We start from the raw sequence: 16,825 nt of genomic DNA, 5'->3' as shown, positions 1-16,825 counted from the left end.
ACGTGTTTTATGCCAGTATTACTGACTGCTTACGAGCAAACACAACTCCCCTTCTAAGGTTGAGCCAATTCTTGGTTATTGACGTGAACAAACAATGAGGTTAATGGGGTTTAGGAGATTCCAAATGTTCTCCAAAAGTGCCTTATATCTGCCAGGAGTTCTATATTCTCAATTTGACTTCTACTATCTGTCTCTACAGCCCTTGATGGAGGAACTAACCAACAGAACTGACCCATGGCCAGCAGTGGAAGTTTGGGAGAAGGACGTACAGGACCCACAGTGATCTAATTCCTGCTGAGGAGCAACCGTGCTGTCATCAACACTCAGGCTACCACTGGCTTTGTAGGACAATTCAGAATGGGTCATAAAAACCTGGGATAAAGCGACAGGATGTTTCAGATGAAAAGCTATACACAATGGGACTACTAATCAGGGTATACAGTAAAAAACACAGCAAGAGTCTAATGAAAAATGGACAAAACTGTAAAAGATACTTTTTATTGTCATTAATAAGATTTGTGTATTTCCATGAGGTGCTGGGATAAACAGCATTTAAATTAGAGGGACATTTTAAAATGAGCTCAAAGTTCTCATTCTAGAAATGTTAAATGGTTCTCTCAAATTACATGCAGAACAGGAGGCAAACCCTCCTCTTCTTGTCCAGAGGTCCTAGGACCACTCCTGACCCAAGACCAGCGAAGATCACTGTTAGGCTGGGGTCTTGCCTGCTAAAGCTACACAATATACAGAGTCGGTCATATCACTGACAACAGACAAAGGTACACAGTAGAGCATCACAGGTGACAATGTGAACAATAAAGAAAGAACTACCTTTGTTTTTCCCAGCACCCAGTGATCTAATCTGGACTTTTCCAAGATAGCAACACAGCTCTCTTTGCTAGCAACAGGTGTTTCATGTGCTTTGAATGCCAAGTAATAATATCTACAAAATAAAAGAGTAAAATAAAACATTTTTAGTTATCATTTGATACAGTATAGGACCTACTGTCCAATAATAGCATACTAGGTAGTGAGAGGTATACAATTTATACGTATTAACTTAGCTCTTACTTGCTTTTAAATTTTCTGCTACATGTATTTCCCTTTTAATATTGCTTTATAATTCATATTCAGTGGAATACTTGGCATCTTTTGCATGTAAAATCAAAGTATCTAATCCATTAAGAAAACTGAAATTCACACAACTCTTCTAGGGAAAGTCATCATTTTAAATGTTAGCATTATTACAATATAATTTGTAATCCCACTGTATAAATATTGACTCTACCTTGAAATATTCCCTCTGAAGCTATTTGTAGATAGCAAAAATGAAGTAGCCTAATACTATTGAATTGGTCCACTGAGCCACATGTCTCTCTCAAAATACAGAGTAGGCATATTTTTTGATATAATCACCAAAACCACATTTGTCTTCCTAAAAAACTCATTTTAACGAACTTCCATACTTTCTGGTTGGATTCAAAGAACACCCACAAAAGGGTTTTTCCCCCTCTCCTTTTTTCTCCCCATCAAAACACACACACACACACACACAAATATTTTATTCGTTTAGAACACGTTACCTTAGTTTTTCTCTAAAAATTTTCCAGGGATCTTTCCTCTGCTCTTTGCTGCCATCTATAATTAAATTCAACCCCTTGGAAGTTTAATTTCCTTGTCAAAGGAGTTCCCTGCCATTCCTCAGACAAGGTTGATCTGTTATTTTGGAATTACTATACTTTTAAATATAGAGCTATTTTTACTTTTTAAGAAAAATTGCCCCAATACAAAATATGACTCTTCCTCTTGCCAAATATTCCACATCTTTCTGTTTATGGAAAAATAAACATACCTGATTAGCACTTGGGTCATTTAACTTTATCTTTGTGCTACAAGACTGTTTTACAAGTTAGGATATAATGTTGAATTTGCTGGAAACAGTTGCATTCAGAGATCCTGGGAATGTTTCCAAGGCTCTGAGTCTCTGTTTCTACCATTGGAAAGGAGGGGCAGTGCTCTCAAAGAACCCCTGAATGATGGCCAGGACTATGCTAGGTCATTTAGCCAAGCCCGGGAACCTACTCATAGATGACATCTTCTGGGGCCAAGTGGGAGGAGGGACAGCTGGGAATCAGGATTAGAGCTATCAGGGCAGTTCATGGCATTAGCACATTAGCCTCAGTTTCTTTAGGACTATAGTTTCAGTCATAGCTTCTCTGACCTGGCTCTAGCCAAAGCAAAATGTTTGTGTCCTGAAGTACACAGGGATGGTGGGAATAGATGGCAAATCTATGTGGGTGAATGTTTGGGGAAAGCTGAAATACAAATAGCATGAGGTATATAAGTCAGTGGTAAAACAAGGATTTCCTACACTCTTTCCATTAGGCCTGGCCATTTATAACACAAACAACCCTGGCTTTAATCAACCCAGGGTTAATACTATTAATGATGAAGTATTTAAAGAGAATCTAATGAACGATCAGTCCCGTGTGAGATATGGGAAGAATGTAAGGTATGTTTCAGCTCTCCAATCAAGGATTTATACTTGTTTTCCAGGCATCTATAGATGGTTCTTAGCAGTTTCTAATTTTTAAATAGGCAGAATGAATCCTGAACTAGCATAAATATTAGAACTCAGCTTTGATTTCTGGTCCTTCAACCCAATCTCTTAATTTATTATGATGCTCATATTCATATTTGGCTTAGTTCAGAAAGAGATGGATAACAGTACTACAAAGAAGTGAAAGTTTCAAAAAAAATACTAAAAAAACCATGTAAGTGATATGTCTGCAATAATCAGGTCAGATAAGTACAATGTGTATTTCCTCCATGGAATAATTCTGGATTCTGGTAGGTACCATGGTAAAGAAGCACTCTGGCGGAGCTCCTGTGTGCTTCCATATAAGGACAAAACAGAAAGTAACCAATATAAAAGACTGTCAGCAAGAGGAGTCTTTTTTGGGAAGATCTATTCCAGACCCCCTTCCCGAAGCAGTTGGATGAGTTAAATGAACAGGGGATATGCAATCGCAAAATAGTAAGTATAAATGTCCTAAGGGTCTGGGTACTTGAGAGCATTGCAAAGACCAGTTCTGCCCTGAGCTGCCTCTTGTAGGTAGAATTTACCTCTCAGATTGGAGTCTGAACACTGAATTAAGAGTAAGAAGCTCTCTGTTGGGTAACTGTAAATCACTTCTCTGTACCTGAATTCTCACAGGTGGGAATGGGAAGCAGATAAGTGGTTCTAAATTCTTTTTGGGGGCAGGAATCTCTGAAAATCTGGAGAAAGGTATTCATATTCCTTCTCAAGAAAATGTTCTTAACACATTGCATATAAAGTCAAAAGGTACACATAGCTCCTGTTGGACCTCCAAAGACTAAAGAGCCCTTTCCTGCTTTAGAACTCTATGGAAAGTTTTCCCAAGGTCTCATCTCATTAAAACATATAAGCTGTTAAAACAGTAAATATCCAGTTGAAAAATATTTCTTCTCAAATATGTTACCTAGTTTTCTGCCTAAAATGGTATATGGAATGAAGACTCTTCAAGGAAGAGTTTTTAAATGTAACAGGCTAAGCAGTTTGTAAAGTATTAGTAAAAGTAACAGGCAATTAGAGATACAGCCTCCTGCATTTAAATTATAGAATCATAAACTGGAAGTATCTGTAAGATACTAGGATGTATTAGTTTTCTATTGCTACACAACACATTACTCCAAAATTTAATGCCTTAAAACAGACATTTGTCATCGTATGTTTTGTAAGCGTTTGGAATTTAGGAGCAGCTTACCTGGGCAATTCTGGCCCAGGGTCTCTCATGAGATTACAGTTGAGATGTCAGCCATGGCTGCAGTCATCTAAAGACTTGCCTAGGGCCACATGATTTATTTTCAAGATGGTGCACTCACATGGCTGATGGTAGAAAGCCTCAGTTCCCTACTGGCTGTTGGCAGGAGGCCTTGGTTCCCTGCCACATGGGCCTCTTCAGAGGACAGTCTGAGTATCTTTATAACACAGAAGATGGTTTCCCTCAGAAGCAGGGATCCCAGGCAGAGAGAAAGAGAGAGAGAGAGAGAGAGAGAGAGAGAGAGAGAGAGAGAGAGATCGCGCACTAGTGAACGACGAGAGGGAACCCATAATGCCTTTAATGACCAAGGCCTAGAAGTGACATACCATCACTTACTTCATCTTCTATGCACTAGAAACAAGTCATGTAAATCCAGACCAAATTCAATGAGAGAGAAATTAAGTTCTACCTCCTGAAGGGAGGAGTATCAAGTAATTTGTGAACATGTTTTTAAACCATCACAAAGAATCTCTCTAGATCATTAAATATCTTACTAACACAGAAAACTGTTCTTGGTGAGATGAAATGACTTGTCCAAGAGGACATCAAGTAAATGGCAAAGGCTAAGATTATTATTTAAATCTCTAAACCACCATGTAATTGATTTAAAAAAAAAAACAACAACAATATGAATCCAGCTAATAAAGTTTAGGTTTTTAAAAAAAATATTTTTTATTTTTATTTATTTTTTGAGAGAAAGAGCATGAGCAGGGAAAGGGCAGAAAGAGAGGAGGACAGAGGATCCAAAATGGGCTCTGTGCTGACAGGCTGATAGCAGCAAGCCTGACATGGGGCTTGAACTCATGAACCGTAAGATCACAACCTGAGCCAAAGTCTGATGCTCAGACTGAGCCACTCAGATGCCCCTAAAGTTGTTTCTAATGTAAGAGAAAGAAACAAAAAAGAGTAAAGGTAATATCATTTCTCACCAGAACATACTGACAAATTTGCCTACATAAAAATAAAAATTTTCTATATATATAAAAAAAGAAAACTTGGGAAGAATTGGTCTTCTTTAGTTTGTCTATTTAGGTACAATGTTTTTTTTCATACTATAATCATGCTCTCTACAGAGCTATCCCCAACAAAAGTTATTGCTAGGAATGTAGGTGTATCCACCACCAAATCAATGGTAGTGCATTTCTTAGGCTGACCTTCAAAGCCTATTTAACCTATTTAATTTGAATAGTACCTTTGAGGCAAACGGGGGCTTTTATTTTTCTTCATTTCTCCTTTCTTATACTCTTCAGTACAGGTTGATAAAGTCTTTGGTAAGACAGAGTAAAGAAACAGAGACTATTAAAGTTGTTCTATGAGAACTGGTCCATCTCAGTAAGAAGAAGCCATTTTAGTTTTGTTTGTGTTCCACTTAGGAAAGTGTGAGAGACTTTTGTCTAAGAAACTGTAATGATCAAACACTGTCCTTCCAGGGTGGAGCCAGGAACAAAGCCTATAAAATCCTTAAGAACTTCTAGGCTTTCCTCAGAGGAAGCAGGACCCTCCAGGAGGGGGACTAAGGGTACTATAAAGAGGGAGTGAAGATGAAAAGTGTCCCTGGACTTCATTCAAGATGAGCTCTGGGTCTACTAAAAGAAACCTTAATTGCAAAGAAAAGAAAAGAAATATTTAGAAATTTTGGAGTTTTTGAATGTTCCAAATCAGCTGCCAGTGAGGCTATTTTCTTTCTTATAAAGAGCTAGACTTGAACTCTTCCAGACACAATGCAGGCAGAACTGACAGCTTACATCTGACCAATCATATTTCAAAGCCTACCACCACGTGTTGGAGACACCAAGGCCCTAGAGTATGTAGGACAGAGTACTAGTCAAGAGCTACATCTGGACATCTGCGGAAGGCCTCTCAGGTATTCAGCAGAGTAACTGATTAGCACCTGCATGGGAAGAAACTACTCAAGGCTGGGCAAAGAACCATCTAAGAAAACTAGAGGGAATAGTGCCTGATGCTTACAGAGGGCTGAGAATAGTGCCTGTTTCTACCAGCCAGACTGATCAACCTCATAATTCATAGGACAATGGATAGAGGACTCAGTAGTGTCTTGCTTCAGAAGTGGGGAAATATTAGTGCTAAACACAGCTCTGCTTTACCTAAGAGATCTTAAAACAAGATCCAGGAGTCTGGGTGGCTCTTGGTTAAGTGTCCGACTTCAGCTCAGGTCATGATCTCACAGCGCAAGAGTTCAAGTCCCATGTCAGGCTCTGTGCTGTCAGCTCAGAGCCTGGAGCCTGCTTCAGAATTTGTGTCTCCCTCTGTCTCTGTCCCTCCCCTGCTCACATACTCTCTCTCTCTCTCAAAAATAAACATTAAAAAAAAAAAAGATCCAATAGGCTGAAACTGTTTCCAAGTATAGGCATACCTCAGAGATACTATGGGTTCAGTTTCAGATTGCTGCAATAAAGTGACTATCTCAAAAAAAAGTGAGTCAAATCAACTTTTTGGTTTCCCAGTTGATATGAAAGTGATAGACCATTATTATGTGGTCTATTGAGTGTATAATAGCATTATGTTGTAAAAAATACATACCTTAATTTAAAATACTTTATTGCTAAGAAATGTTAACCATCATCTGAGCCTTCAATGAGCTGTGATCGATCACTGATCACAGATAACCTTAACAAATATAATAATAATGAAACATTTGAAACATTGTGAGAATTACCAAAATGTGACACAGTGACACAAAGTGAGCAAATGCTGCTGGAATGGTGCCAATAAACTTAAACTTGATGCAGCGTTGCCACAAACCTTCAACTTGTAAAAAATGCAGTATCTTTTACTGCAGAAGCGCAATAAAGTAAATTGCAATAAAACAAAGTATGCCTGTAATTTAACTTCATCCCAGAACAAAGTGCAAAGATTTTCATAGGGATACAAAAATATCCAGCACCCCAAAAGATAAAAGGACAATGTCTGGTATCCAGTCAAAAATTATCAGGCACGCAGGAAAATATGACCCATAATGAGGAAAAAGTCAACTAACTGAAATGGATCCAGAAGTAACACAGATAATAAAATTAACAGAGAATAACATTAAAACACTTATTTTAACTGTATTCCATATGTTCAAAAAGTTAAGTGGAGACGCAGAGATACAAAAAAGAGCCAACCAGAATTTTTAGAAATGACAACTATAATGTCTGAAATTTAAAAAAAAAAAAAAAAAATACACACACAGAACAGAATTAGCAGCAATTGACACACTGCAGGAAGAAAAAGATTACTAAACTTGAAGACACGACAATAGAAACTATACAAAATGAAACACAGGAGAAAAAAATAATTAAGAAAATAAAAGTGCATTCATGAACTGTAGGACAACTTCAAGTGGCCTTATACATGAAACTGGAGTTCTGAAGAGGAGAAAAAAGAAGGGTACAGAAAAAACATTTGAAAAAATTATGGCCAAAAATTTTCCAAATTTGAAGAAAACTAGAAACTAACAGATCTAAGTCCAAGCACACACACAAAACAACTTGAAGAAAATTACACCAAAGGATATTATAATCAAATTGTTCAAAACACAGTCATAAAGGGAAAAATCTTAAAAGCAACCAAAGAAAAAAGATACGTTAGATACATAGGAACAAAGATAAATATGCCATTAGAGTCCTCAACAGAAACAATGAAAGTGAGAGGACAATGGAGAAAATCTTTAAAGAATCAAAAGAAAAGAATTCTATATTCAGTGAAATTATCTTTCAAAAACAAAGACAAAATAAAGAATTTTTCAGGCATACAAAAGCTGAAAGAAGTCATCACCAGATGATCTGCATTATAAGAAATGTTAAATGAAGTCCTGTATGAAGAAAGAAAATAATACCAAATGGAAATATGGATCTATATAAAAAAATGAAGAGTGCCAGAAGATAACTATGTTGTTAAATATTGAAGAGATTTTTTCTTATTATTAAATCTTTTGAAAATATACTTAACGGTTAAACAAAATTAATAATATATTATGAAGTTTAAAACATATGGGTAAGTGTAACTTATGACTGACAACATAACATAAACAGCACAAATATAACAAGAGCATAAAGGCCAGGAGGAGGGACAGTGAAGTAAACTATTATTCTAATTCTATACTATATATTCTATACACAAAACTATTTGTGAAGTGATATAATACTGCCTGAAGTAGGTTAGCGTAAGTTAAAGATGTATATTATAAATCAGAAAACAACCCCCAAAATAATAAAAGACCAGCAGTTAATAGGTGAACGAAGAAGATAAAATGAAATCATATAAAATACTCGATAAATCCAAAAGAACTAGAAGAAGGGAACAGAGAACACAGGAGACAAATGTGTCTAAGAAACGAATAGCAAAATGATAGATTGGACCTAGACAAACAAATGTTAAGTGTAAATGGTCAAAACAACATAATTTAAAGGCAGAAATTCTCAGACGGAATAAAAAACCAAAGTGTAACTATATGCTGCTTACCAAAAAGGCACAAATATAAAGACACAAGTAAAAGTAAAAGAGAAAGATATACCATGTTAACAAACACTCATCAAGTTAAAACTATAGCAATTGACTATATTACAATATCAAACAAAGTAGATTTCAGAGCAAAAAGATATTACCAAGGATAAAGATATTTATTTCACAGTGATAAAAAGGTCAATCCGTCAAAAGAATTTAAGAGACCTAAGCATGTTTGCGCCTAATACACGAAGCTAAAACTAATTTGCAAGGAGAAATAGACAAATCCACAATTATCCTTAGGGAGTTCAATACCCTCCCCAATAATTGTTAGAACAAGTAGGCAAAAAACAAAACAAAACAAAACAAAACAAAAAAACCCAACATCAAGGAATCAGAAAGAGTGAACAACCAACTTGGCCTACTGGAAATGTCTAGAACATTCCAGCCAAACAACAACAGAATATATATTCTTTTCAACTGCATGTAGAAACATTTACCACAATAGGACAAATCTGGGCCATAAAACATGACTTAATAAATGAAGTGCTCAAGTCACACAAAACATGCTCTCTGATCACAGTAGAATTAAATTAAATATCAACAACAGGAAGATATCTGGAAAATCCCCAAATACTTACGAACAGACTTTTTAATAGTCCATAGGTCAAAGAAGAAATCAAAAGAGAAATTAAAAAGTATTCTTCATCAAATGAAAATGAAAACAATCTCTCAAAACTTATGGGAAACTGCTAAAGTAGTACTTGAAAAATTATATCATCAAACACCTGTAATAGAAAAAAAGAACATTCTCTCAAATGCATGACCTTAGCCTCCACCATAAATTAGACAAAGAGCAAATTAAGCCCAAAGTAAGCAGAAGAAAAGACACAATAAATATCAAAGTGAAAGAATCAATGAAACAGAAAATAGACAATGAATTAAACTAAAAGCAGTTCTTGGAGAAGGTTAATAAAATTGGTAAACCTCTAGCTATACAGATCGGGGCGGCGGGGGGGGGGGGGGAGAAAACAAAGAAGATATAAATTATATAATATCACATAATTTATGAAATTCTACAGATTTTATAAATATTAAAAGGACAATAATGAAAAACTTTACACATATTAATAAGCTAAAAGAAAAAAAGACACGCTCTTAATAAATGAGGAAAAGCATTTGACAAAATCAAACATCTAATCCTATTTTAAAAAACCCACAGGGGTGCCTGGTACCTCAGTTGGTTCAACATCCAACTCTTGATTTCGGTGTAGGTCATGATCTCATGGTTGGTGGGTTCAAGCCCTATGTCGCTGCTTGGGACTCTCTCTCCCTCTCTCTCTCTCTCTGTCCCTCCCCTCTCTCTTAAAATAAACACTTAAAAAAACAAAACAGAACAAAACCCGTTTCAATAGACTCATGCAACAAGAGAACTTCCTTAAGCTCACTCATCAAGTTAAACCTAACATATTTAACAGAGACTGGCTGAACACTTATTCTCCAAAGATTAGGAAAAAAGGCAAGGATGTTCACTCTCACAACTTCCATTCCACATCGGAATGGATTCCAGCCATTGCAATAGGACCAGACAAAGAAAGAAAAAGCATCTGTATTTAAAACTAATAGAACTGGGGCGCCTAGGTGGCTCAGTTGGTTGAGCATCTTACTTCAGCTCAGGTAATGATCTCTCAGTTCATGGGTTCGAGCCCTGCTTCAGGCTCTGTGCTGACAGCTTAGAGCCTGGAGGCTGCTTCAGATTCTGTGTCTCCCTCTCTCTCTCTGCCCCTCCCCCACTCACGCTCGGTCTCTCTCTAGAATAAACATTTAAAAAGATTTAAAAAATGAATACAACTGTTTTAATTTGAAGATGACATAATTGTCTATGTAGAAAATCCAATGGTATCTACAAAAAAGCCTTATCAGAACTAATAAGCGAGTTTAGCAGACTTGCAAGATAAAAATCAATATACAAAAATTATTGTATTTCTATATACAATTAGAAATTGAAATTTTAAAAATATCATTTACAATAGCATTAAAAATGTGAAATAAGGGGCGCCTGGGTGGCTCAGTCGGTTAAGCGGCCGACTTCGGCTCAGGTCATGATCTCACAGTCCGTGAGTTCGGGCCCCGCGTCAGGCTCTGTGCTGACAGCTCAGAGCCTGGAGCCTGCTTCAGATTCTGTGTCTCCCTCTCTCTCTGACCCTCCCTCGTTCATGCTCTGTCTCTCTCTGTCTCAAAAATAAATAAACATTAAAAAAAATTAAAAAATAAAAAAATAAAATTAAATTAAAGAAAAAAGTGAAATAATAGGGATAAACCTAAGAATAAATGTACAAGACCTGTACACTGAAAACTACAAAATATTGGCTAAGAAAAATTAAAGACAACCTAAATAAATGGAGAAAGATGCTATGTTTGTAAGTCAGAAAAATTAATATTGTTAATATTTGAGTAAAGCAGACCATCCTCCATAATGTGGTTGTACCTCATCTAATCAATTGAAAGCCTTACAAGGAAAGACTATGCTCCCTGGGGTGGAAGAAATACCATCTCCAGACTGCCTTTGGGCACAAGACCACAACATCAGTTCCCACTGGAATTTCTAGACTGCTAGCCTGCCCTGCGGATTTCTGACTTGCCAGCCCCCACAATTACATGAGCCAATTCCTTAAAACAAATCTCTCTCAGTACACACACACACACACACACACACACACACTCTATTGATTCTGTTTCTATGGAGAACTCTGACTAATACAGTTCCAGTTCCCTTTTGCTGTGGTTAGGCACACTGAGCAGAGTCAGAGCCAACCTTGGTGATACATTTCCTAAATTGTTGCAGGTTGTTTTTTAGTAACTTCCTTTCCTATCATTTCTTCACCTTTCATTGCTGAACGTTCCAAGTTTCCGACAGATGCTGAGGCTTCTGTACTGCACACTAGGGATCTAGGACACCCCAATCCAGCTATTCTTCCTCATGTTCACAAACAGATCTGCCCAGCCCTCCATCAAAACCCTCCATGAGTGGGCATTCCCACAGGGCCATCTGTGGAAGGGCCTGGCTTGCTACTTGAATAAATATTTAGATCCTGAAGGGAACTTAAAGTCATAAATAAAAATTCTTGTTTTTAAATTGTTTAAATTGTTTTAAATTTAAATCTAAATTAATTTAAATTTAATTTAATTTTAATTTTAATTTAATTGTTAAACTGTTTTAAAAATTCTTGTTTGGGGCGCCTGGGTGGCGCAGTCGGTTAAGCGGCCGACTTCAGCCAGGTCACGATCTCGCGGTCCGGGAGTTCGAGCCCCGCGTCGGGCTCTGGGCTGATGGCTCAGAGCCTGGAGCCTGTTTCCGATTCTGTGTCTCCCTCTCTCTCTGCCCCTCCCCTGTTCATGCTCTGTCTCTCTCTGTCCCAAAGATAAATAAACGTTGAAAAAAAAAAAAAAAAAAAAAAAAATTCTTGTTTGAAAGAGAAATCCAGATAGGAGGAATTGGCTCGAGGTCACAGATTAGTAAGTGGAGGCCTGAGGCTTACCCATGTCTTCTAACTCTAAATTCGGGCTCCTTCACATTCCTCTAACACACATCTACTCTTAGCTCTTACTGTATACAGTGGTAGTATCTTTGACTCTGTAACAGGGAGGGACCTTTGATACTCCAGAACTTTGCAGCTCATTGGAACTTGTGTCTGCAGCAATCTGGAATACTGGGCTTTTGACCCTGGAGCAGTGTTGATTTCCTACATCTGAACACCAGCTGTCAGGTGCTCCTTGACACAAGTGCGAGGGATCCAAACAATATTCTATTTGGACTAGTGTATCAGTAATGCATTGATATATCAGTGGGAAACTATGCACACCATCCTTAGCATACCCTTCTGGGTTACTGGATTCTAGCCCTGTTCATCCTCTTTGAGGCAGTTTGCAACTCTGTCTAAATTATAGGTAACTGATAGATACATAAATTCTGTCCAGTCTGCTGATGATTTCAATTGACTTCCCACTGTGGAAAATCCAGTTTTGCCTCCATTTGCAATTCACCTCAACATTCTTTTACTTCATATAAGCCTGCACTATTTTGACTTTTCCTTTGAACTGATGATCATATCTGCCTGATTCCCTCATATCATATGAATAAATTCTTTAAACATATTTATCTTTATATCTGTATGTGAGTCATGATGTTACCTTCTTCTGAAAATTATCTTTTAATAAGAGGAAGAAAGAAGTACAAAACTCTGGGCTGTAGACATTTGACCCAAAGGAGAACACGTGGGCAGTGTTGAGGCAAGAAGTCACCACACTTAGGTAGACGCAGTGCTTCTCAGCAATCCTAAAAGGTCTAGTGGGCTCTGAAATACTGTCACTTTTCTACTTAATAACTCTAGGAGTGTAACCATTGGTTAGTGTAATATGTTCATGTTGGAGTTTACTAAAAATGTCAAACTGTTTCCAAAGTGATCACACAGATATATTACCTTACCAGTAGAGCCTAAGAGTCTTGCTACTCTTTAACCATGTCAATCCAAGGAATTATCAGATTTACTGATTATTGCCAAACTACGTATCAAGTGATATTTAATTGTGGCTTTAATGTGCATTTCCTTAATTATTAATGATGCTTAACTTTCCCTTTTGTTTTCACTTAAGTCCTCTGACAATGAACAGTATATGCAATGAATCATATTTCTCTATGTTTTCTAATGATTACCTATGCTCCTGGAAGGGGAGAGGAGACAGAAAGAGCACGAACAAGCCAGCTAAGAGTTATCCATATTAGATAAAAATAATATAAGCATTGGAGATTGCTTACATTTTTGTTACACCTGACATTTAAAATTTGCACTTCTCATCTTGGTCATTCTGCTTCTGCATTTTTACATGTTTGGAAAGGATCTGCTTCTTTTAAAGATGCTTTTGAAATCCCAAACCATAATGAGCCCTGCCTGCTTTGACTCATCCTTCCGGTTTGAGTTATGTACCCAAAGGCATGCAAAACATCTGTACTACTAAAAGAATATTTTCCAGGGCTTTAAGTCCATAGTGAGATTTTTTTTTCTTAAAAAAAGGTTAATTATACAAACATTTTTATTCTCCTTTTTTCTAAAAACCTTAAGCAAATACTTTCCCTTGGTATGGGTCATTCATTCTCTATAGTTTCACTTTCTGAATTGAAACGGCTTTTCTTTCCCATTCTACTCATTTGTTCATTAAATAAAACTTTATTTAGGATCAACTGATTGCCAGGTACTGATAGAAGTGCTGGAATATTATGAGTGAGCAAGATAGACAATTTCCCTGCCCTCATGAAGCTTATATTCTACTTGGGGAGGCAAATACTAAACAAGTATATAAAGAACATCATTTTGGGTAGGGGTGAGTGCTATAGTAAGTCAGGATGGGGGTGGGTGTTAATGGGTATATTTTGTAGTGTATTTTGGCAGATAGCCCTTATTAAGCAGGATAGTGAGGGAACTCAAGCCATGTCATATGAGGAACTGTTGAAGCATTGAGCTTACACAAAAAGACTTAACTCGGTCTTATAAGAAAGGAAAAAAGTTTTCCTAGACACTTGAGTCTCTGGCTAGATCTAAAAATTAGACGAAATGCACATTAGCAAGAAAAAGCACACACATTTATTTAATAGAAGGTTTACGTGACACAGGAGTCTTCATAAGGAAAGAAGACCTAAAGAAATCAAATATGAGTGTTTTTATGCTAGATTTGATGAAGCTTGAAGAGTCATGGAAAGAGGTAAGACAAAGAGTATGAGCAAAGTGTGGGAAATTGGGGTCATAGAGATCCCTCTCTGTGTCCACTGTTTTCAGAGATAAGGATGCTTGTTTCCTCTTGGTAAAGGGAAGGCACCTCTCACATGACGTATAATTATATGACCTGCTTCAGAGAAAGGGCAAAAAATCCTTCCTGCTCATGCCATTTCTCAAGTTCCTTCAGCTTGTAATATTAATATGCCAAGACGTCAGATTTTGTGGTAGCATGTCCTGAACCCCGTTAGTCTCTTAAACAATGTCAGACTAAGGGCAGCAGCAGATCTACTTGGAGATTTCATAAAAGATGTTTATTGCCAGGCCATACTCTGGACACAGAATCAGAATCTCTACAGCTGGGGCTCAGGAATCTAAATTTTAATAAGGTCCTGTGGCTATTTTGATGCACTGTAGGATTTGAGAACTGCTGACTCGGGGGAACACTGTTATCAATTAGAAAAGGAGCTGATTTGTTTTTTAAAGCCCAGAGTGTAGAACTGGGACAGATGCATAGAAGCTTCTGAAAGATGTATTTGGTCAAGGTTAGTAAGGACAAGGTTGTGATCAGACATCTAAAAACACAAAATAGGTTGCCTCAGGAGTCAAAGAGATAATTCCTAGACCCCGGAACTGTTCAATGGGAAGTGGATTGACAAGGTCAAGAATATTGCCAAAGAAATTCTAGTTTTAGCTATGTACTTGAACTGGAAGGCCCACAGCAAAGATGCAATGTTGACTTGTCTCTTGGCCTAAAGAATTGACTCTGTGATTTAAAAACTGATGTGTATCATCAGTACAATACTATTACTGTGGCGAATCATGGGTTATCATCATATGTGGATACTCCTGAGCAGGAGTATCAGCATCACCTGGAAACTTGCACACACAGCCCCCTACTAATCAAAAACTTAGCAAGCTGTGTTTTAACAAGGCCTCAGGAGATTCTCATGCATGACAAAGTTGAAGAACCACTGACTTGTTAGAGAAACAGAATCCCAGGGAAGTGAAGTGACTTGCCTCCAGCAACACAATCTATCTGAGGAAAGAAACTGGCTCTCATGTTTCTTCTCATCTTTTCTCTTCGTTAGGACGAAATGGCTTTGTGGAACACATCGCTATCCTTTGGAAAGGTCAATTAATTGCTCAAAATCTACCCTAAAGAAATTCTCCTACAGGTTAAATATATAGGATTGTTTGAGCACTGCTGGCAAGCAATTGGACACAATGTCAATATCCACCAGTAGAAGAATGGCTAAATGAATATTACCAATTTTAATGATGGAATTAAAAAGGAATGCACTGGAGCTATGAAACAACATAGACTTATCTCTAATACATATTGTTAAACAGAAAAGGAAGGTGCCAAATAGTATGAAATAAGTGATTCAAGTTAAGCTAAAAACGTGGGGTTTTTTGCCCCTTTCTTGATCTCTCTTTCGTCCCCCTCTGTGTTGTGTATGCATGTATGTATGTATTCTGAAAGGATAACACTACCAAAAGAATGACGGTAACTCCCTAGAGAGGGGCCATGGTGCATGCAGGATACTGAAAATTCAAGATGCAGAGAGAAAGACTTTAGTCTCATATGTAACTTTTAAAAATTTTAGAGGAAAAGTTATTCACACATTATTTTTGCAATTAAAAGTTAATTTCAAACATAAGTAAAAATTATTATGGTTTAATTACAATGTACCTATATCCTCGTCAAAGAATTCTGTATCTACAAATTTGACTACTATCACTTCCATCTAAGTAGATTCATTCCCAATCAGACAGCAAAAAGTATCAACCCTTTTCCTATTTAAAAATATTCCTTGAGGGATCCTCAATCAACATCAGTGACCACCCAGGCTGTCTACTCAAATATCCAAAATACAGGACAATTATCTGAACAATTCAACCCATATAAATAATTTTCTCTTAGGTTGATAATGGAGGGAACTGAGCTATTCTGGCTTGGATAATTTGATAATTACCCCCAATTGCCCATTTCCCTTTAGTGTGTATGAAAATCCAGATTTAGTTTTGTAAGTTCTTTCTTATATTTACCATAAGTTCCTTTATTTTAATTTTTTTTCCTTCATGTATGGCCTTCAGTAAAGACAGAACAGCTGGCCACCATCTGCTACAAAAAAAAAAAAAAAAAAAAAAAAAAAAAAAAAAGCCATTATATCCATTATATCCTTAGGAAGACTCCTAAATTTGGGCTGTGGGATGACAAGTCATGTTGATCTGTGCTATTAGATTGTGGAAGTCCTGAGATTGTAAATTCCTTCTAATTCAGTATTACTATAGCACTCAGCACACACAGTAGGTGCTTAACAGGGTGCCTGGGTAGCTCAGTCAGTCAACTGACTCTTGATTTCAGCTCATGTCATGATCTCACTGTGTGGGATTGAGCCCCCATCAGGCTCTGCGTTGAGTGCGAAGCCTGCTTAGGATTATCTCTCCCCCTCTCTCTTTGCCCCTCCCGCATTTGTGCACATGCTCTCTCTCAAAATAAATATATATTTAAAAAATAGGTGCTTGATAAATGTTGCTGATGCTGTTGCTGCCTCCTCATAAGCTTTAAATAGGAGGCCTCCTAAAGAAAAAAAAAAAAAAAAGACACTGGGAATTGAAGATTAAGGCTGAGTTTATTCACAAATTAATTTGTAACAGAAAGTTAAACTTTATTTCTTAAAAATTTATCCTTTTTATTTATTAAAGTTTATTTATTTTTGAGAGAGAGAGAGAGAGCATGAGAGGGCCATAAAGAGAGAG

General features: G+C 37.0%; 1 protein-coding gene across 6 annotated transcripts in view; it reads right to left on the bottom strand.

Annotated features, from left to right (window-relative positions):
- Positions 1-16,825, bottom strand: part of MYO3B (myosin IIIB) — a 490,117-nt gene that overhangs the window by 139,589 nt on the left and 333,703 nt on the right. For all 6 annotated transcript variants that reach the window (XR_006712951.1, XM_045480150.1, XM_045480152.1 and 3 more), the window contains one exon: positions 832-943. Coding sequence is in view for 5 of the 6 variants with exons in the window: in XM_045480150.1 (XP_045336106.1) it covers positions 832-943 (112 nt within the window). In the remaining variant the exon portion in view is untranslated. The remainder of the gene's footprint in view (positions 1-831; positions 944-16,825) is intronic.

Source organism: Leopardus geoffroyi, chromosome C1 (genome assembly GCF_018350155.1).
Source record: "Leopardus geoffroyi isolate Oge1 chromosome C1, O.geoffroyi_Oge1_pat1.0, whole genome shotgun sequence".
In the NCBI taxonomy this organism is placed as follows: domain Eukaryota; kingdom Metazoa; phylum Chordata; class Mammalia; order Carnivora; family Felidae; genus Leopardus; species Leopardus geoffroyi.
Note: the sequence above shows the minus strand (reverse complement) of the source record. Positions and strands in the feature narration are given on the sequence as shown.